We start from the raw sequence: 21571 nt of genomic DNA, 5'->3' as shown, positions 1-21571 counted from the left end.
CAATGACATCACACAGGTTGTATCTGTTTTGACAAACTTTATTTACAAACTTAAAATTACAAATGTACAACACATGAGTTTCTCTTCATTGATTTTTACAGTGTACTGCTTATGAAGGGCCAACTTAGAAAATAATCATATTTACATATTATACACACAGCAGCATGTAAACACCAGGAGCGTGTGCAATGTGCTTCATTCAGACCAGTAAGTGCAACTTCAACAGCCCTAAGAATATATTATGTTTTTTCATAACTTAACCGTAAGGATATACGATCAAACCTTCAAGTGAGGACAAGTGTATCCAGCGTACTTTACACCAGAATCAACTTTGTTTGGCACGCTGATTCTGAGAGTCATGAAGGCAGCTGGTTTTTCCACATCGCAGCAGATTATCATATCTCCTTTTCTTAGGCTGTTTAATCAACAACCAGCCACCGTCACTGCATTATTATATACATGTGCTTTAATCAGAAACATATCATCCCTTAAATAGTTTATTTAAATAAATAGTTAAATAAAGCATTTTTCTTCCCTTGGGAAGTGAGAATGTGCTCGGTGAAGAGACCTCATACTGAATTTGATTCTGAAAGCACATTCAGAAATGTCTTTAAACATCATAGAGAGTGACTGAAATACTCAAGCACACAAAAGTGTGATTGGAAACCCATCTCTGTGGCAAAAATAAAAATAACCCAGAAAATCTGAGAGAATCTTGACGCAACTATTTACAAACGATATGTTTGTGTAATTCAGCCTACATAGAGTACATTGTACAACCTTCAGGAAGATTCAAGTTAACTTCAAAGTTATTTCCTTCATAAAATGATCTTCAGGAAAAATCACACCAAATGAAGAGTAGAAATTGTAGCACAGCCCTATGCAGCTTCAATTTTAGTGCTGGTGTGCCCTATATAATCAAGGGCTGACATTTTTCAGCATGTAAACATCAGAGGTAACGCCACACTGCAGTCTGCACAAGTGAAGGTCTGATCTCATAAACTGGCCTTCTTAAACAATACCACAAATCACAATCTGTGTCCCAATTCTAGCAAAGTGTTCAGTTTAGTGCATTCACACTACAAGTAATGCATGAGTACTAGTGTCCCACAATGCAAAGCACAAAAACAATAAAGGAGGCACTAGCAACCAGTCAAGTAAATATTATACTAGACGGCTACATGAACATCTCTGTAAACAATACACCTTTGAAAATCCTTCAACATAAGAATGACCACCCCCCCATGAGTCTTAGTCGTACACTTAGGACGAGGTGTTGAACACAAACCTGTCTTATCCTCATCTGAATGAGAAAGTGATCAGGTTAAACTGACTAGTCTAGTGGTTAGACCCATTTCGGTTAAAATAAGAACAGATCCAAGTGCTGTGCTTTATTTAAAACCTGTTTAAATGTAGAAGAACAGATGCCTGACTTTCATTTTGGCTTTTTTTAGTTTTTGTAGATGCAGTTAAATTGGGACACAGCTGAGGTAAAGGAGAAAAGAAAATACTGAATCACACACGTAATATCACTGGTAGGCCACTAGAGGGCAATGTAAACCTGTGTGATCCGATGCAGGAATCCAGTCTACGCTGGTGGTGTTGGAGCAGCAGTGCTGGTCTGTGCTCCCTCATCTGTTAGTCCAGATACTTGGTGGTGGTTTGTCCCTCAACAGTCTGTGCAAACACACGAAGCAGCTAGGGCAGTTGACTCGTGCCCCCTGCTAAACGTTGCTTCCAAGGGCTGAAGTTTCAGACTCTGAATCCGCTTCCAAGTCCCTGTGAGAGGATGGGAGAAGAGCCAGGAGTCAGACACAAAAGGACTTGGCTTGCCCAGACAGGGTTAAAAAAAAAAAGTGTGCCAACACTGGGGCAAAACAGTTTTTTAAGGTTTCATCTGAATTTAGCTCAGGTGTAGAAAAGGAAACTGAATTAACACCAAAGTGTTTTCATTCTTGGACCAAAAAAAAGTGGCTACATGAAGAGCTTTTCTGTACATTTTACTTACAGCATTTGCTTCAGTAGTTTTTGGTTGCCCTGCCTTCTCTCCTCATCGATCGGGTATGTTTTAAGTATCAACAGTCCCAGGATAATAAGAACCACAGGCACCGGAGAGACCAGCACCTTCAGGGTTAAACTGACCGCCTCAGGTTGTGTGCAGCTCCCGGTCACATAGCCTGCAAATCTGTGAAAAAATGCAGAGAAAGAGGGAGAAAAGTTGAGCTGATGAGTGCTCAGTTAGAGGAACAACATGTGAGTGTAGACCACCTGACCGTTACACTGATGAGCGGTAATGTGGAGCTTATCTCGGATAGTGTTAAAGATTAAGGGCGTGCAGACATAAACTTGATCTGCAAAGCTTTTTAGGATTGCATTTTAGAGTCATAGAAGAACAATTTATGAAAAAGTGGCTAAAGATATTTCAACAATGGATTTGTTAACTTACTTTAAGCTGAGTGTAGATACACCCAGAGATACTCCTGAGGCAAACTTAATGAAGAACACATAGAAAGAGTAGAAGAGGGCTTCATGGCCATGGATGTCTGGGTTTTTAACCTTGAAGTCGTCTACTACATCAGGAAGCATTGACCTGAGAGTGCAGAAAACAACGTTTAGACAGCTCAAGACACAGAGGACAATAATCCACTTCTGCACCCAGATCCTGGGATGAGATCTGCAGATGAACTCACCAAGGCAGCAGGAAAGCTGCAGCTACGCTCACACCTGCCGCCACTGAGACAAGGTAGGAGATGATCAGATTGCTCTTGATGCAAACGATGAGGATCATGAAGGGTATAGCCCACTATAATAAGAGATAGGAGAATGTTAGCAATATATTGACAGTACATCTTCCATGAATGAAGGCCTTTGATGTACCAAATTTAAAAAATATATATATTTACCGAGATGCCCCAGTAACTTGCCGTCTTCTTACCAAACCTGGTCAAAAACCACTGCCACCACGGGATGGTTAGAGTCCCTGATAGCTGTAAAAAAATAAATAAAAAAAGAGTCAAAGAATTATTATTATTATTGCTTTTTTAAATTGATGATTGATTTCTTCCTCACTCTCTTCATTGTCACAGTTTAGAGCACTGTTAATCCAAATTAGATCACCTTAAAAAGTTTGTTAAAGGTGATCTAATCCACTGTTGTCCTGAGAAACCCACACAGAAAAAAGATGGAAAAGCTGATCTTGGATAGCAAAAAATACCCATTGTGATCTAGATTACATTTTCAGAAAAACGTATCTGATATTTCAATAGTATTAATTATTTTTTTTTTTTTTTAAATCTCAAAATGAAAAATATCTGAAATCAATCAATATTTTAACCAATCATCATTATAATGGTGGAAAATGTGGGATCAGGAAATGATAAAGTGATCTCAAGAGGAGGAGGTCAGAGGACACTTGCACAATATGCTTTGTGTGGTCTTGACTTAACTCAGCAGGGGGGGCAGGTGACCTTCAACCTCGAGGCCAAACTTGGTCAACTGGTGTAAAATGACCACACAAGAACAATCATTAACTTCATATCCAAACATGGGAAAATAAAGTAGATTTTCTTTTTCCCTTTCTCCGCCTGAACTCCCACCTCTTCAAATATGATCAAATGTTTCCACTCCTAATCAGTGGGAGGCATTGGAGCAGAGAGGAGGATGAAACAGAGGGTGCAACCAATGGTGGCAGTTCCCATGGTGGCAGTGAAAGATCGCCAGGGCAACAAAAGCTCCACTGTGTGCCTGTCTCTCCCTTGATCCCCTGCTAACCCGACTGAGTGTGTGACATGGAGGCAGGTTCCCAGGAGCCCGCACAACATCTCCCATCACGCTGAAAATCTGCCCTTTCAGCCCCGGACCATGTGTTCCTTCACGTGAGGAAAGACATCAGAGCACGGACAGAAAACATCACAAACTCAGGGAGTTTACACCGTGACACATGGATGTGTCACAACAGGACTCCTGCTGTCTTCTCAATCTCATACTGATACCAGGGCTAAATAATCATTCAGCAGGACTTAGAAACACTCACCATGATGACCAGGAGAATATTCTGGTAGTCTCTCCGATGGCCGAGAGCATAGGTGATGAAAAGGGCAAAGTTTCCCTCCAGCAGCTGTAAAAGACAAATGTCCAAGAGTCATTTTTAATGCAACCTCCAGCTAAAATGAAAGGTTTGTCATTTTGGGAAATAGACTTACACTTCTTTTAAATTGGCTGTTTCTAATGGCGCACTCACACTAGGTCCAGTTGTACTGTACTGTTCCGAAGCACGATGTCCCCTCTCCCCAGTCCCCCACTGACCTTCACACCCACTGCACCAGGCCCCACATGCTTTAGCACGGTACGGAGCACTCACACTAATTAAACAAACTGGACTTTGGGGGTCAAACGTGCTTGGGCAAGGTATAGATTGCCTGACCTTACCTGTCTGCCCAATTTTATCTGGCAACATAATACAACATTTCATATTCGTTTTTGTTTATTCGTCATTTTATCTTTTTATACGTATTTATTAGAGTAAAATCTACACCCATGCTACCCTTAACACACCTGTTAGTTTTGACATTCAGCACATTTATTTTATTTTGATGGTACTACTCTCCATTCTGTGGGAAACACTGGTTTCCTTCATTTTTCTTACATGCTTTAAGCTTTGTTGAATACATAAAAGATGTGCTTGAACAATAGGTAACTTCAACCTTTGCAGAGAGCTAGGCCAGCTGTTTCCCTCTATTTCTTGTCTTTATGCTAAGCTAACTGACCCTAGGCTGTTACTTCATGTTGTGACAAAAAAAAGGTAAAACATCTTTTCTTTTAACTCTGTTTAAAAAAATAACGATGGTAAGCTATTTTTCCAAATAGTACAGTATCACTTTAGTTATGGCCTTATCATATCAATAGAAATGAGACGTGTATCTAATAAGGGAAAGGTAATGAAACACAGCATTACCATGAAGGCCAGCGAGGTGAAGAGGAAGCCGATGACCAGTTTGATGTACGGGCCGTAGCTAATCACCATCCATAGGCCCTGACTGAAGCTGAGGGGCTCAGTTTTTTTCCTCCTGGTTTCTATAATCCAACACAGAGGAGAAGAGAACAAATATGAGACAGCTGGAAATCTGTAATGAATATCATGCAATGTCATTATAAGAAAGAATGAAGTTTCATCTCCTTAGTCTGTGTACCTTTAAGATTAATTTAGCATCTGTAACCTCCACATTTTTTAATATTTTTATGGAAAGGCCAAATTATTCCCAAGGACTGTTAAAAATTGATACAGACTTTAAATCAGAGGCAAATTGAATTAAGTCTCCGTCTTAAACTTTGACTGACTGAAGCTCTCTTAAACTTTTATTCTCAAGCCTTCTATAAGTTATCTTTTTTTTTAAATACAATAAAATAAACAACAATGATCTTCATGATTTGTTTACTAACAAATAACAGGATCTGAGGTACCATCTGTCTGTGTGTGTGTGTGTGTGTGTGTGTGTGTGTGTGTGTGTGTGTGTGTGTGTGTGTGTGTGTGTGTGTGTGTGTGTGTGTGTGTGTGTGTGTGTGTGTCTCTTAAGGTGAAGGAGCCTAGTTAATCTTCAGTAATTGGATCAGATTTTGGCATTCTGATCAGATGAAATGGGTTTAATCAAATCAAATGATTCTGGTGTCAGATCACATCATTTAACCAAGCTTAGTTTTTACTTCAATTAAACCCTCCAGAATATGTTGTTCAAACCTTTTGGGTTGGTTTAGAAACATTTTGATCCAAAAAAGATTAGATTATTCTGACCTCAGAAATGAATTAAGGGATTATTTCAGCCACAAAATGTGATACAACTTTAAATTGTTAAACCATTCCAGCGACACAGTAGATGAATAATTATATGAGTACCAGGTTGATAATGTAAAAGACATAAAGGTTTACTTTGCCATTACATAGCTGTCAATAATAAAACACAAACATTTAATGCTGACCTTCATTTTATCACTATTAGGATGAAAAAGTATTTTTTGACAGTAGCACTGCTTATTGCACTTCAGAGGTCTTCATCAGTCTGTCTGGACCCTCCTGGGCAGACTGGACCTGTGCCCCGACACAGGACCTGTTAAGGTCTGTCACACTATAATCAATTGGTTCTGTGTTTGGTCCTGTTTTATAACTGTGTGGTCTGGTTGTCATATTAGAATTAAATTAAATAAAAATGTTTGAATGTTTGCAATTCAATTTTATGTTCATATGTTTTCTGTCACTTTAAATTAAATCCCTTGAAGTGACCCCATTTCAGTTCTAGCTTTCACATAGAAAGTAGTCCACACTGAATAGTTCCATTTAGAGCACTGCTAATCCAGATTAGGTTATCTTGAAATATGTTTATCTGGATAGGGTCATCCATTGAATGTTGTTCAAAAAAAATTAAGATGGATTAGCTGATCCTGTCTGATTGTCAGGAAAATCTGATTTGCTGCACGAGATTTGAAGACACAAAGACAGAAAGGCTTAAGCAAAGTTAAATCCTGAGTCACTGATTGAATATGAAGAGTCTACAGTCAGCAAGTACTGTAAGTTATATGTCTCAGCCTCACAGCTCTGCTTCTAATATTATAAAATGCCCACCTTGACATGGATGAATGAAGACCTCTTATTGTTTCATGGATTCATACCTTTCTGCTCTTTCACACCGAAAAACATAACCGCTGCACAAAGGACGTAGATGATGCAGATGACCCCTGAAGCTATCAGGTAAGATTGTTTCTGAGGACAAAAAAAAGACAGAATTGGCTTTGAGTCACACAGATAAATAAATGCTACTTTTAGTCCATAGATAAAAATAACATCATTCAGATTCAGATTCAGACAACTCTTTTTTTTTATGGACTCACTGTCTCATCCAGTGTTGCTTTTGATAAGTGGATATCTGTGAAGTTACTGCTGCCTGAAGTATCAGACTCATTGGGACAATTTGAGGAGCCTCCAACTATCTGGCCCTGGATTGCGGTGCCCAGAACTGTGCCGAGCACTTCCACCATCATACCTGACAGAAACACAGAAATGTAATGTTAGTGCACAGACCACAACCCAGTAGGTGAAAACATTTGATCAAAATGCAACTGTAACGTACGATAAGCAGTGGCAGAGTCCCGCTCTTTCTGGTCTTTGGTGATGAACATGGTGAGGGCTGAATATGGCACATGGAAGCACTGTGAACGTTCACAAAAACACAATTAGGCCGGTGTTCAAATTGGGTCAAGAAGAAATGAAGTACTGGGACAGTGTCCATGTGTGATACTAACCGTCTGCATTGACTGGAAGAGGCAGTAAAAGACCAGGTACCAGATAACCTTCCCTTGCTCAAAAGGAGGCACATACCAGATCAGGAAGTAAGTCAGCACTGCAAACGGAGTAGAGAAAAGGATCCTGGGGAAAAAAACAAGGTTGGAGGATTGTTAGTAGGAAGTATAGTGAAGGAACCCTTAAAGAGATAACAAATACTCATGTTTTCAACAAGCAAATGAAAGAAAACTATATCTTCTGGTTTCAGTCGCTGTTGTATGGTCTCTTTAACATTTAGTGATTTTTGCCTTGAAGTTCCAACCCTGCTATTTCCCCACTGCTAAAGATTGTGTGTATTGAATTCTGCCAACTGTTACTGTAGTTTAACCTTTTTTTCTACTCTTTCCCTGCCTCTTTGTGTATAATCCCTCTAATCCTGCCTTGTTAGAGCTTTTTGTGGAGAAAGGGCTCAGTCTGGGCTGAGGGAGGAGACGAGGGTGGACCCAACGGTGTGGCCCCACTGGTGCACCTCACTCTCACTCCACTCAGTCTCCACAGTATTCCCTAAGCTCTGCGTGCCCTCCAGCTGACCCTGGACAAAGAAGCTGGTCCACTTCAGCAACTTTGAAAACAGACAAAAAAATGTAGATAAAGCTCCTGATAAGCACGAGGAAACCATTCTGTTTTGTTTGCACAAACTTCTAACTGGTGCAAACACATTTTCAACACTGCTACAGGGCAGAGTGATATAACAGGAATCATGTCTCCCATTTGTATCAAAGCAGGAAATTGAAAGTTTGAGGTGATGATCAGATTGATTGTAATCTTAGTTTACAATTTAAATGTATTCATGTTCTACGTAATTCAAAATATTCTCTGGTTTCAGCTCAATGCTGTTTCTGTGATAGTCAACCAAAGTGGTGAAATGGAGAAATCATTTTAAACAGATATTTTTTTTCCTTTTTTCAGACAAGTACCGGTAATATATCATAGAGTTAATGAAGCTGTTACCTTAAAGAAGATTCACTTCAAAATGCATGCAACAGATAGTTGAAGCTTTACAGATAGAGGCTTCACTCTTTCAAATCTTCTCAAACACTGCAGAGTAAACAGCAAAACTTTCAACTTTCTTTTTTGCTTGTAATCTTAGATAATTAGCTTTCATTTAAACTCTCCCTCAGAGCCATATCAGCAAACACAGAGCGATGTTCCTTTATTAAATGTGACACATCATGTTCACTCACATGCGGTCATGTGAACCCCCCCCCCCCCCCCCCCCCCCTCACTCCCGGCCTTCTGTGATACATGTGGGAAATAAGAAAGATGGCCCCTCCTGATCTAAATCTAATGTCTGACTGAATTGGGTTAATGAGAGTTAATTTATCTGGAATTAGAGTAGAGTCTACGATTGTAGCGCACCTCATCACAGCTGATTGAACACACAGTTTCGGATTCCTCACATGTCACATTTGTCAGTAAGACACAGGAAATTACCTTCATAAAATTACAATAAATCCATTTATACACAAGAAGACTGAAAAATATGTTCACAAATAAAGTCAATGTGCAGATATGGCACTGTGTTTCCTGGTATTCTGTTACAATTTATTGATGTAAACGTGAGGAACGGTGAGGACATAAAGACATGGGTGTTCATTTCTAATAGCTGGTTGTTTCACTTCAATTGGATAAGCTTTGCAAGCCTGAGAGATCATGTACATGTTAGCATTTTTTAACAATGACCTCTATTATCTCAATGGAGCATGCCTCTTAACCCAAGGTAACCTCAAACACACATGGACACACCCCCCATTGGTCTGAGGCTCATGGTGTGTTGTGGGTTGGACCAATCGCAGTAGAAGCCGGTAGATCCCCCCTCCCCCTCAACTCATGCTCACAGCCTGCATTTCTGACTCAAACACCCACGATGCTCAAGATATCATCGTGACTTCACGTGGGAAATAAGCCTGTTAAATATTTAGATCTGTTCGCAGAGCAAATTATATCATAGCCTCAGGCAGCTAAAAAAAACACTTCAGTACCAGATACAGATTTACAACGGCCACATTTCACACTTCCCTCCTCAATAAATACACACACACACACACACACACACACACACACACACACACACACACACACACACACACACACACACACACACACACACACACACACACACACACACACACTTCACTCTGGCAGTCGAATGTGAAGGTCATATATCTTTACAAGCTGACTCCACGAGATCAACTGTCAGCTCCACATGGCCTTACTATCTTGGTGTGTAAATTTGGTTGCAGAAGTTTTAAGCAGATCATTTTCATTTTTCAACCTGCACCTTTTCATGTTGAGCCTTTCATTCTTTTTGATACATTTTACCTTATTTTGACAGGAGGAAAACCCAACCTGTGAGAGGTGGACAGCTGGTAACCATTATATCACGAGGTTTACCAAAACAAGTGTTTATACTGTTGACTGTGAGAAGAGATTGGGTTGCTTTGTTAATATAAATTATATATTTTTTAAAAATATTTTTTGTTATTGAATCCTTGAGGAAAAAACTAATCAATTAACAAAAACAGCTTCATGAAAATTCATATATTTTTGCCTTAATGTGACTCAAATACTTAAAATGTAAGTATTAAAGCAGACATTTCAATCAGGTTATTTCATGTTTTATTTATTTTACTAATTTTAGAAATCAACAGATAAAAAGTAAATTATTGATACACTAGTGGTGATTTGATTTATAGTGGATATAAATACACAGAAGCTCTGTTATAAAATCTGTATGAGTAAGTGAATATTTTTTACAGTTCTATAGTTTTTATTACATTACCGCTTAAAGTGATTCACTGTTAGGGTTTGGACGAGCCCTTGGTCCACCGTTCAGCCTTGTTTAATGTGCTGGTGACTTTTGGATTTTTTTTAAATCAAATATCGGACTATCATTCATTATCCTTTTCCATGGTTTAAAATACAGATTTTCTATTGGTGATGATATTTATTGTGATATACAAGATTGCCAGGATTGTTTTTATCACCTGCAGAGAAGACAGCAGACTATAGTGGTTAGAGGACCTTATATTTGAAGATATCGAGATACAAAATCTCTTTAACAGGGGAGTCCTGGCCAAGACAGTGGCATAAAAAAAGTTTCACACAAAGAACAAGAAATTAGGAAATAAAATTGATCAAGAAATGAGGGTCATTTGAATTGACAATAAGACATGTGCATGTGTCCTGGTTTGACAGGCTTCAAAGCTAACAAAATGCACCAGTTTAAGTTGACCCTGTTGCTCAGACTAAGATGAGTATGTAGAATGATGCATCTATTACAACAAAGGTTACAACTAATGAAAGTTTTAACAGTCAGTAGAGAACATACATATTCTTATGAATTACAATTGATAACTCTCATTTAATTACTTTCAAGATTCATGCTTTCACCCACATAAGGTCACCTCTGGCTCCATAAAACATAATTGGAACAACCATGGCTGATGGGTAATGTCACGGTAAATATATTCAGTCTTACACACAATCCATGCAGGAAACACAGCAGAGCACCAACAAATGCAAGGCAAAAGAAGACCTATTCAGCTACAGGCTTATAAGCTTTACCAGCTGTTACACTAAATGCCAACTCAAGTTACTTCACTAAAAGTTAAAACAGCTGAAAAACTCCAGCATCTGCATCTAGGAAGACGTGACGACAAACTCAAACATATGTTTGTGCTACAGCTAATGTTTGATATGAGAAAGGGCCCTCCTATGTTAAGGTTGTGTCAGAGGGATTTCTGTTGCACACATTACATGCAAATTCAGACAGCTTATGTTCTTCTACTTTTACCACTTGTACTTCCTCAGTAGCTACATCAGCCCTGTTGCCATGGTCACTGCCAAAGCTGCAAGAGCTGGTTTCTGTCACTAATTTTTTTGAGGTTACAATTTCCTTATGATTTTCCCTATCTTTGTTTGTATTCCTGTACTGAGGCACCGTGCCGCTGAGAGATTCAGACACCTACCAGGGCATCATGCGGCCGATGCCGGTCCATCTACTTCTGCTCACTAGGAAACCCACTGTGGGGTCTGTGATAGCGTCCCAGGCTCGGCCCACAAACAAGATGATGGACGCGTGGGAGGGATCCAGCTGAAGGGAGAAAAAGTGGAAAAAAGAGTGAGGCGTGAAACTGAAACAAAGAGGACGCCAAACACTACCTCATATGGCAGTGCTAGTGAATGATTCAAAAAAGGCATGACACCAATGAGGTTATAGAGACATTTTTGGGAAGTCAACAGCAGTGAAATGCACAACTGTGTCATTTGTTTAAGAACAACATGCCATTCAGAGCCAATCTGATGATCTAATTTCTTGAGCTGTAAGGCCTTTTCTTAAATTCCCACTGCGTACAGTGGAAGAGTCTGATTTTTTAATTGAGTAACAAAGCAAAACAGTAGGGGTTCAAGTTAATGCGCCTGACCGACTACAGCTGGATGGAGAGTATTAAAGTGATCCGAGGCTGAGGAAAGCAAACACAAACTCTGGCCTTTGCGCTAATCCGTTTTTGAAACTATGTAGGATTAGGGAAATGAGTGAGTATTTTACAGAATTAACAAATGGGTGGAAAGAATAACAGGGTATTTCCTTTATTCAGCAATGCAAAAGTAAGTTTTCTGAATAAGTCAATGATATATACCAGTATGATTTGATACTTGATTAATTTAAGTCACCTGAGCAACATCTAGCAGGTAGATCTGGAGGAAGAAGCCCAGAGCACTGCCTGTGATCTGGTAGGGAGCCCCGCCAATGGCATAGCACAGCTTGTTCCACACAGACAGACGATTTCTCAAGTCCTGTGGCTGGGAGACAAGAAGAGGGGATGACAGAGGAGACATTTGAAGTGAGTCAGTGAGTTTGTGCTTATTACAATAGACACTTTAATGCTCATAATCCGGGAGGAACTGTGATTAAATGTTACATGATGCAGGCAGTGGTGAGCTACATGACCATTATGCACACTGCTCTCTTCTGTAGACTGTTTAATCCCCATTTTCCGCCTTAACTATACCCTCATCTGTGGAAAAACTCCTGGCAACAACTTTACTGTATTTAACAACCTGCTACCACAAAGACCTGAGATTGGCTAACGTCCCTCACCCCACAGCTCAGAATGTCAGATTAGAGGCAAATCCACAGCAATGATGTGGTGTGTAAAACTAGGAGGTTATTATAGGTCACACATCGCAAACGCTCCAGCGCTGCTATTGGCTCTAGAAATAGGATGTTGGTGGTAGTGTGGCATTTCATGCTCAGCAGCCAACAGTCAGCGGGCCGTTTCGAGACTCATCACATCTCACAGCTACAGCCAACCACATGTACCTCCAGGTTGATGATGTCAGCAAGGGGGACTGTAGCGTAGATCCCTGACTCACATCATCTAGACACAAAACCAGCATCACCTCATATTATAGGCAAACTGCATTTACAATATTCTCCCAAGAGAACACCATAAACTATCCACATCCATAAGAAAAAAATGAAACTAAAGCCACACATAGATATACATCTTGTGATGTTAGAGGACCCTTGATGACTGATGAGGAAAACCCCACCAAGCTTAGATTATTCATCCTTTAACCATTCTCATGACGAGATGAGATGTCCTGTGATCTGACGTGGACGTAAGCTTGATAACAGAGCAGACTTGATGTGTGTGGAAGATATTATATGCAGGCTCTATAGAGGCAAATCTGTCACACATAAAAAGCCAACACTTTAAAGGTAATTATTTGAAGACCAATTTGAGCCACTGAATGCCTCAACACAAGCTAAAGGCATTTGTTTAAGCACTACAAGCTGTTAGTTGAAATGCATTTTAACATTAACAATGCCACAGTTAAATATAAATGTAATGTAGACCCTGAAACCAAAGATGATTCATGCTTCATGCAGCGCTGGAGCAGTAGTCTAACACCGCGTCACGCCTCTGCTTCACATCTGTCATTACCGAGGCTGCTTTTATTTGACATGACTGTACAGTTTAAACAAAATGTCTTGGAGCGTCAGGTGGTATGTCCCTTTAAAACCGGTATGTCTGCCTCACTAGCAGCTGCCCGAGGACAGATGGACAAGTGAAATTTAAATATCAAGTCAGGGGGGGCGTTTGAAATGAGAAGAGGAAGTAACGAACACATTGTATCTAACGTCAATTTAGGCGCCTTTTACGCCCCACAATCAACAAACAGGGGGAACACAGAAACGCACTTCATTAAAACACTTCCTCCCCTCTCAAAAAAAATAAATTAAAAATACAGCCACTCACCTTTGCCGTCTTGACTTCTGTATTTATAGGTTTGACTAGTAAAGTGGCTGCGTACTGCTCGGCGCCCTCTCCTCGTGCCATTGCGCTTTCAAGGTGATTTTGGAAATGATTTTCTTTTTGTTGTTATCGCAATATTTGTGTCCGAAAGAATGAAAACCCGCCTCACAGCATTTCAAAACGACCCTCGCTCTCTCTCTCACAACGCGCTGACCGTAAGGCTCTCTCCTCTTTCCTCTCCAGCGACTCATTCATTGGAAACGTCACACGTCACACTTCTATGACGTACCATCGCATGTTCTTCAGCTCTGGTCCTGCTGCTTCAGGTAGCAGAGGAAATCATATGTCCTTAACTAACACTGTAGGCTACGTATTGACCATAGACTGTAGCTAAAAAGAATAGTTTTAGTCTTGTATTGACCTTGGTATAGCAACAAAGTGTGAATATCAGTGTACATATCACGTTAAGGGTATGAATTGCAGACTATCAAATGGTGATAAAATTGCGAACGTTTACACAATAGGCTATCAAGGGGTCCTGCATTTTCACAGTAGGCTATACAACTAGCATTTTTCCTACAATTAGCCCTTCAACGCAACAGTAACAGGCTATAAAGAAATGTGATATTGCACAGTTTAGTTAATGACCAGAGACTGAGAGGGAGTGATGTGCCAACTCCACCTGTCTCAATAAATGCTTACGGCTTTACATATATTTTACACTCATGTTTTTGTTTTAATGTTTTTGTATAAGGATGTTATGAGAGGTGGTAAGCCTAATTTTGCAATTCAAGAGCACAAGTGGTTTTTTTTCTTGTAATTTAAGGGAGTTACTTTTGTCCTTGCCTCCCTGTTTAAGTTAACACAATGTTAACACACATTCAGTGTTTGCTGGCCTTTCACACAACACACCGACAATGTTCAAATATTTCCAAACAAGAAAAAAAATCAGACTGTGAAAAAGAGTGAAAGTAGGCCACCTATGCTACAAAATTAGCTTTATACTTTATAACAGGTTGAGAACTTGACTGTCACAGAGCTCTCTTCGTCTTTGGTGTCCTTATTTGCCAGCCGGGTGTCATCCAGCAGGGGAAAGGGCTCTTTTTCTGTACAGTTGTGCTTTAAGAGAAGAGATGGAATAAAGGTCTCATTTCACATTAAAGGAATGCAGTGTGAACTCCAAACAGCTTACCTTGATGTCTAAACTCCCAAGTGTTGAAGGTTCTGTGTGTGATGCTGGAATAGAAGTCATCATCGAAAGTGTACGGATAAGAACAGAAGGTGACAAAGTCCTCTACTGCGAAATGCAATCAGAATCGCCTTTTATATCCTCTGACATCTGCGATGAGAGCACGTTTCATTTGAAGGCTTTCACTTTCACTTTGAAGTCTGCATTCCTTGACAATTTGTAGCCTGTATTATGTAAACAATATAATTAGTGGAAATTCCTGTAAGAGCTTGTTTTTCCTGTTCAATTATCAATAGTCAATGCAAGTAGGTGAATTAGGAATCCAATCTGTGAGTGGCACAATTCTTTTACACTCCCTTGAAGAAAGTGGCCTATTAAATCTGATGTCTATTTTTGACCTCTGTCATTCAACAGCCCTGCTGAACTGGTACATTGCACAAACTTGATGCTGCAACATGAAACCTTTTTTTTTTTTTTTTAAACCTGGTAAAAGCCTGGTAAGAGCTTTGACTACGTCAGTGTATTTGTGAGTGTTAATAAATCAGAAAGTGATTCAAAACAAGATGATGAAATGTGAGTCAAGCTCCCAAAAGATTCTACAAAGTAGTGATCTCCAAAGTCTAGGTTGAGCCCCCCCCCTGGTGGTCCTTAAAGATACAGCAGTTTCTATTTATCATTGTTAAAGTGCAAATTGCATTTATTGTTTAGCACAGCATTGCCTTGGGCCTGCTTCACATACCGTTATTTTCTTCATACAATAAAAACATATTGGTAAAAACTTTGCCCCAAGTTTTGATCAGAGTTGTGCAATATTTTTTAGATTTTAAACATTGGACACCTTATACTGTGTGTCTGGCTATTTTTTATTACACTTAATAATATAATTTTGTTTCTCTCCTCATTTTATGAAGACCCAGCTACAGAGAAACAAAGCCCCCTTCTTGACTGGTTGGATCATTTGACAAAAACACATTATGTAAGTACAGGGCAGATACTTTCACTTTAACTCACATTTGGATGGAAATTAGTTTTCGTTTTGACTGAACCCCAGTCTGCTCCAAGTGACAGCAGTTTGACTGTGTTTTTCCAGTTACAGTCACATTTCTCATCAGTATTCACTTTTTCCCACACAGATTTTTTTGGTGGCAAAATGAGGCTTGGCACAAAAGTTCAGCTCAGCTGGACCCAAACCCAACTGTCATTGGGCGAGCAGCGAGGTACAACCTGGACAGATCTGCAGTCAAGATCAACAGTGTTTTCTTTTACGGCTGATTCTGCCAAGCCTGTTCCCTTGGCTGTGTTTTCCATTGGCTGACAGAGACAAAAAAACATGCATACTCATACTCACAACTATGGGAAAATCAACAATTCACTTAACCAGAATGTCCTTGGATCATGGGAGGAAGCCAGAGTTATTGGAGAGAACCCATGTACAAGGAGAACATTCAAACTCCACACAGAAAGGCCCCTGTTCGGGATTTGAAACCTGGAACCTATAGTGGCTGGTTACAACCTACCAGCTAATAGCTGCAGCCCAGAATCCAAAATGCACATATGAAAATCATAACATCTGATACAAATTAAAGGATCATCTTTACCCAAAACTACACCAGTAGTCACTCTTTGTCACTCATTACACTAACGGTACCATCACTCCCCTCAGCCTCTCCCCCCATCCTAGCTTCATATCACTGGCAGCTGACCTTTGACCCCAAAACCCCTGCTACAGCCCCTTACCCAACAACATAAACATTACACAAACCCTCACCTTTCACACCCCAACAGTAATACTCACATCAACATCTCACATTTCATTTATAGATGAAAACTCTCTCTCTCTCTCACACACACACACACACACACACACACACACACACACACACACACACACACACACACACACACACACACACACACACCTTTCTCTCTTTTCCCTCTCAAGCCCATCTACCCATCCCCTTTTTTTTCTCTTTTTTTCCTTGCTTGTACCTTTCTCATCTTTTTTTTTCTTGATTATTATTTCGTTATTATGTTTTGTTTTGTTTGTTGAAGTCTAGTTGATGTCTCACTATAATGCTGTATTTTTCGTCTTAATCCATCAATGAATCTTCATTTGATTAGTGCCTATTCTTAACAAATGTTATCTCAAGACACTTTACAAAAGAGCAGGTAAAAGACCTTACTCATTACTATATTACAAAGACCAAACATAAATCCATCATGTGCACTAAGCAACAGAGCAGCGACAACAACGACAACAACAATGAATAAGAGAGATGTATCGGTGCAATGTCAGTAATAATGGTACAAGTAAAACTAAGTATGTTAACTGTCCTCCCACTGTGTTCTGTATGCATTGTTTTGTATCGTCTAGCTGCTAGCACGTGTTAATGGACATAAAGTAAAGATTTGTTTCCACGTTGACATGTTAGTTGACCTGAGAGGGCCTCAGAGCCTCTCCCAAATGTGTGTACATTATATTAGTTTTATTATTACAGCCACTAAATCATCACAACAGTTATTTTATGACATTTACAAAAAGATCATGTCTTGAACACACTCTTCATAACGATGTAAAATGATTTGGGTGTTTGAAGGCAAAGATCATCTAGAGCTGGAGAACCTGGAGAAGTTCCAGTCTCCCTAGAGTTGCTTTTTGTATTTCTCTGTGTCAATGTAAAAAGCACATCAATTCTTCCAAGTGTGGATATTATTTTTCTACTCAATAAGAAACTTAAACTCTAGACAGCAATGACAACTTTTTCCACATTAGTTATTTCTTTGCCATTTTGGCATGGAGTGATTCCAAGTCCACAAAATGAAACTAAAGTCATTCTGCTGATGCAAATGAAACATTTAAAGCTACAGTATACACTTCTGTAGAATAGCTGGATTAAACAGTGAAAATGATCCTGTTCCTCTCATGTAAAGGAACCATAGACTGTATACTTATATACAGTCTATGGTTCCTTCACATTTGGCCAGATGTTTTCATCTGAATTGCAGCAACTGTGCTATCTGTAATAGATCTTTCTGCACCCTAAACCATCCATGTCCAGAAATGGAGCATTTATTGAATCCAAGACCGAAATCTTATGCTGTGACTGTTGGGCATACACCTTCCACTCCTGTTTTTCACTTCCTCTGTGTTTGCTTTATGCAGAGTCAAAATAGTTCAAAGGAACCTGCAGTGAACCTGCATTTAACAACCTGCTAACTACCAGCAGTATCAGCATGTGGAAATCGAGTTACATTTATGGTTATGAATGTTGTTTTATTTCTAGACTCATAACAAAGCTCTTTAATAAAGACATCTAATAGTTGAGTATGAGGCAGCCTGCATGGTCCTGCAGCACATTTTCTCTAATGGAAGTGCATCACAGGTTCACAGAGCACACTGTCAGTTCCAACATTTCTTTTGAAAATGGTAAATGGACTTGAGCTTGTTACACCGCATGTCACACCTATCAATTCACACCCATTCACACACTGATGGCAGTGGTTGCTATGTAGTGAGACCATCAGCAGTAACTTATCTCATTCATTCGCATTCATAAGCCACAGACGAAGCACCGGGAGCAATTCAGGGTGTGTCCCGCCCAAGGACACAACAGACATGTTGCTGCAGCTGGGGATCGAACCCTCAATCGACGTAATTGGTTTTCAAGTACAATTAAAATGAGTTCACGTGCAGTGCTAACTTCATTCTTTATTTTCACTGGACAGAGGGAAACGAAAATGTAACCTTTTTGAAACCTCACAGGCAGCAGAGGCTAGAGATTAAAACGTTGACTATGGCGCCATCTACTGGACAGCAATGTAACATTACAAAGTAAAAGAAGATAAAAATGTGTTTCTGTCTCATTGCTAAGGCCACATTTGTTCATCTGCATCCTTATCATATTTGAACAAGATGAGTGGCAGTTAATGTTGAGTCCTGCTACAAACGTCTTTGATGCTGAGACTGAAATAAAACATTTGATTCTGTTTAAAACCGTCTAAAATAATTTCATCAACATCGTTGAGTGCTTAAAAGTGTACCAAATGTTTAATGAATTACATGTTTTTATTTTATATGCTTCTTGGAACCTTGTCTTTTCATCCACACCTGACTAGCAGGTCTGGATTACCTGGTTTAATAATCATGGATTAGTTAAATAGAATAATCATTTTTAGAGACCTTCTGTATGAGTGCTGCTTTCAAGAAGTCCTGTGCGCATGTACGAAAAACATTTTAAAACCAATGAAAGAGATTTAAGTAGCAGTATGTGCAGCTTGTCAATCAAGAGAGACTGTGATATAGATATGAGTTTTGCACTGAAAAACTATGTTGACCCGTTTTAAATCAGCCAAACTGAATACTGAAAGTCGAATTGAATGCTGATCTTCTTTGCAGTTATTTTAATTGCATGAATCTCCAGAACTGGTCCAGGTGTGATAGGTACTGATGGCAGAGCCGGACTGAAATGTTTCTTGAAAATATAAGAATCTATTATCCTGTCCAGTAATCAAATGTCAAACCCTGTTTAGTCCTCTATTTCTCTTAATATTGAATGCAAAAGCTTGTTCTACTTACTCCGCTGAATGAGTTTGACAGCAAACTTGTAATTTATTTTTATTAATATGATGATTGTTTTATTATTTTTACTTAATCTAAGAAACTGCACGCTTCTCCAGTACAGCAACTTGTGTGTAGCGATAATCAGACATTTACACAAAGTAAACAGCAGGGGGCAGCCTAATTCAGTCCTTATGTGCTGCAGTGGGCCAATGTTTATACTCAGTAGCATTTTTGGGGTTGTAGCTTTTAAACTGTTACAACCCTTTTATCCCCGGACATAAAGTAGACACTCCGTTTGTTTCATGTAGAAATATGTCTCTGAGAAGTTATTCTGTTTGCTTTGAGTAACAGAGTCACAGGATGTAATGTTCAGACTTTCCTTGGCAAACATTACACCCGTGTAGGAAACTACATATATTTATGGCATGTCCTTCATTAATAATACACTCTCACATGAAGCGCCCATTGGAAATGTAAGAGCAGTTGTTTATAATTTAATGCTGAAGTTGGGTCAAGAGCCCAGACTGTAGTCATGTTTAAAACATGTTCAGTAAGGTAGCACTTTGCTGAGGAGGAAATGTAAAGACTGGTGATAATATCAACAATAAAAGCTTGATGTTGCCAGATATAGATGTGTGGTTTGTAAGAGATGTTTGCAGGTAAAGCTTGGGCTTCTTCCTGCTCACACTCTCGTGGTATTTTAGTGGGGAGTGTCAGAATATGGGGTTTTACATCCCAAGGGAGCAATAACACTTGTGTGAATTATTTATGAAGTCTTTTCTCTGAGCTTAGGGTCACTGGTCCCACTTCTTAACCTGCTACTATGTTTTGTTTTGTTTTGTTTTTTTGATGGTCGGGGCAGGGTCAGGGGTCAGGGTTAGTCGGTTCCTGTGTCACTGGGGTCGTGGGGAAAAAGGAGGAGGAACCCTTGTGTAGCACATGAGGACAATTCTACAGACAGGCCCAGAAAAAGGGTCCAGATTCCAGAATTGCATTGTGGGGAATATCGTTGAGGTGGATGAGTGGGTGTTTCGGACAACTTGAGGACTCTGCAGAGGTGGATCCCGACCCCCACCTTCCCACAGTCCCACAGCATCCTCACACATATGCTACAATGACCATAAAAGACAATGGCGGGTACTTGAAGTTAAGCTGGGAGATGACTTGGGGAGCAGGCTATTGTTGGTGTTAAGCATTGTTACCCGACAAAGTCCCTGCTGAGGAATAAGTTTAAATGAAGGAGAAGAAGGAAGGAGGAGGAGGGCCTCATCTGCATTTTATAGGACCAGAGTTTTTTCTTTCTTCTCTTTGGCAGGGATAAAATATTCCCAACATAGCAGATTGAAGGTTGGTTTTGCTATGTAATTATGGGATGTGGAGTTGAAGCTCTACAGGCTATGCTCATTGCTTTGAGGACAAACAACTCAAAGTTCACATATGTGCGGAATCTCTATTGGAAAAAGTCAGTCTTATTTCAGATACAGAACAAAACGTTACCCAACATGAATTTATGGCACAGGATAATGTATACATGGTCATTTTACATGTTGTGTTTAACTAACAAAATGATTACAAATTCATTTTTCCACAAGAGATATTGTATTAGTTAACTTTCAGGCATTATTACAACAACAACAAAAAAAACAACACTAACACGCTGCGAGAGGAATGCCCAGCTATGATGTCAGAAGTTTTCACACCTACCTCAATTATAAATGATTTCCCCCGTTACTTTTGTGCTCACTTCATGCATGTAGAGTAAGACAGAAGAACACACCTGTGAAAAAGTGACCGTGAGTGTGTATCCAAAATAAAAGGTGAAATTATCTGGCCAAACAAAGAACAACATCACTGCCATGTAGGTCAAAAGTAAGGCCAACGTCTTGGCTATGAAAATGTAAATCAAGTAGAAGGTTAATCATCAAGTACTCATTTTACATTTCAATTGAAAGCAAGGTAAACTTAACTTGCAGTGATCTTTCATATTTACAGAAAAATCCTAAAACAGCTGCTGAATGAATCTTAACTTTGAGTCTGTTTTGTAAACTGTTTATTTAAAGGGTCAAGACTAAGTTTAGATCTCAACTTTAAAGCCAGCATGTATGGAAATAGGAACACCTACAATATCGTCTAAACTTTGAAAGACAGTGTGAGCCAATTGTGGTGTGACTTTTTCTGGTCAAATAGGATTTTGAGTTCTGAATAGTCACTTCATTTGTCTGATG

General features: G+C 39.5%; 1 protein-coding gene across 1 annotated transcript; it reads right to left on the bottom strand.

Annotated features, from left to right (window-relative positions):
* Positions 1-17: 17 nt before the first annotated feature.
* LOC132993129 (sodium-dependent lysophosphatidylcholine symporter 1-B-like) lies at positions 18-13832 on the bottom strand. Its single transcript, XM_061062804.1, has 14 exons — positions 13600-13832; positions 12008-12136; positions 11302-11426; positions 7291-7414; positions 7119-7197; positions 6880-7031; positions 6661-6751; positions 4955-5073; positions 4034-4117; positions 2904-2987; positions 2691-2803; positions 2447-2590; positions 2009-2185; positions 18-1779 (listed from the first exon to the last, which is right to left on the bottom strand). Exons 1-14 carry the CDS (start codon positions 13678-13680, stop codon positions 1725-1727), a joined length of 1557 nt encoding a protein of 518 aa, XP_060918787.1. The 5' UTR covers positions 13681-13832; the 3' UTR covers positions 18-1724.
* Positions 13833-21571: the final 7739 nt, after the last annotated feature.

This window comes from Labrus mixtus, chromosome 18, assembly GCF_963584025.1.
Source record: "Labrus mixtus chromosome 18, fLabMix1.1, whole genome shotgun sequence".
Lineage (NCBI taxonomy): Eukaryota > Metazoa > Chordata > Actinopteri > Labriformes > Labridae > Labrus > Labrus mixtus.
The sequence above is the reverse complement of the archived record's forward strand: the minus strand, read 5'-3'. Positions and strand labels throughout refer to the sequence as shown.

Bases quoted from the DNA above. Each gene is read 5' to 3' on its own strand.
- LOC132993129 (XM_061062804.1), bottom strand. From the start codon at position 13,680: ATGGCACGAGGAGAGGGCGCCGAGCAGTACGCAGCCACTTTACTAGTC. The intron at 12,137-13,599 runs GTGAGTGGCTGT...CTTGTCTCCCAG, and splicing joins CAGAAGTCAAGACGGCAAAG to CCACAGGACTTGAGAAATCG. The intron at 1,780-2,008 runs GTAAGTAAAATG...ATCCTCTCACAG, and splicing joins AAACTACTGAAGCAAATGCT to GGACTTGGAAGCGGATTCAG.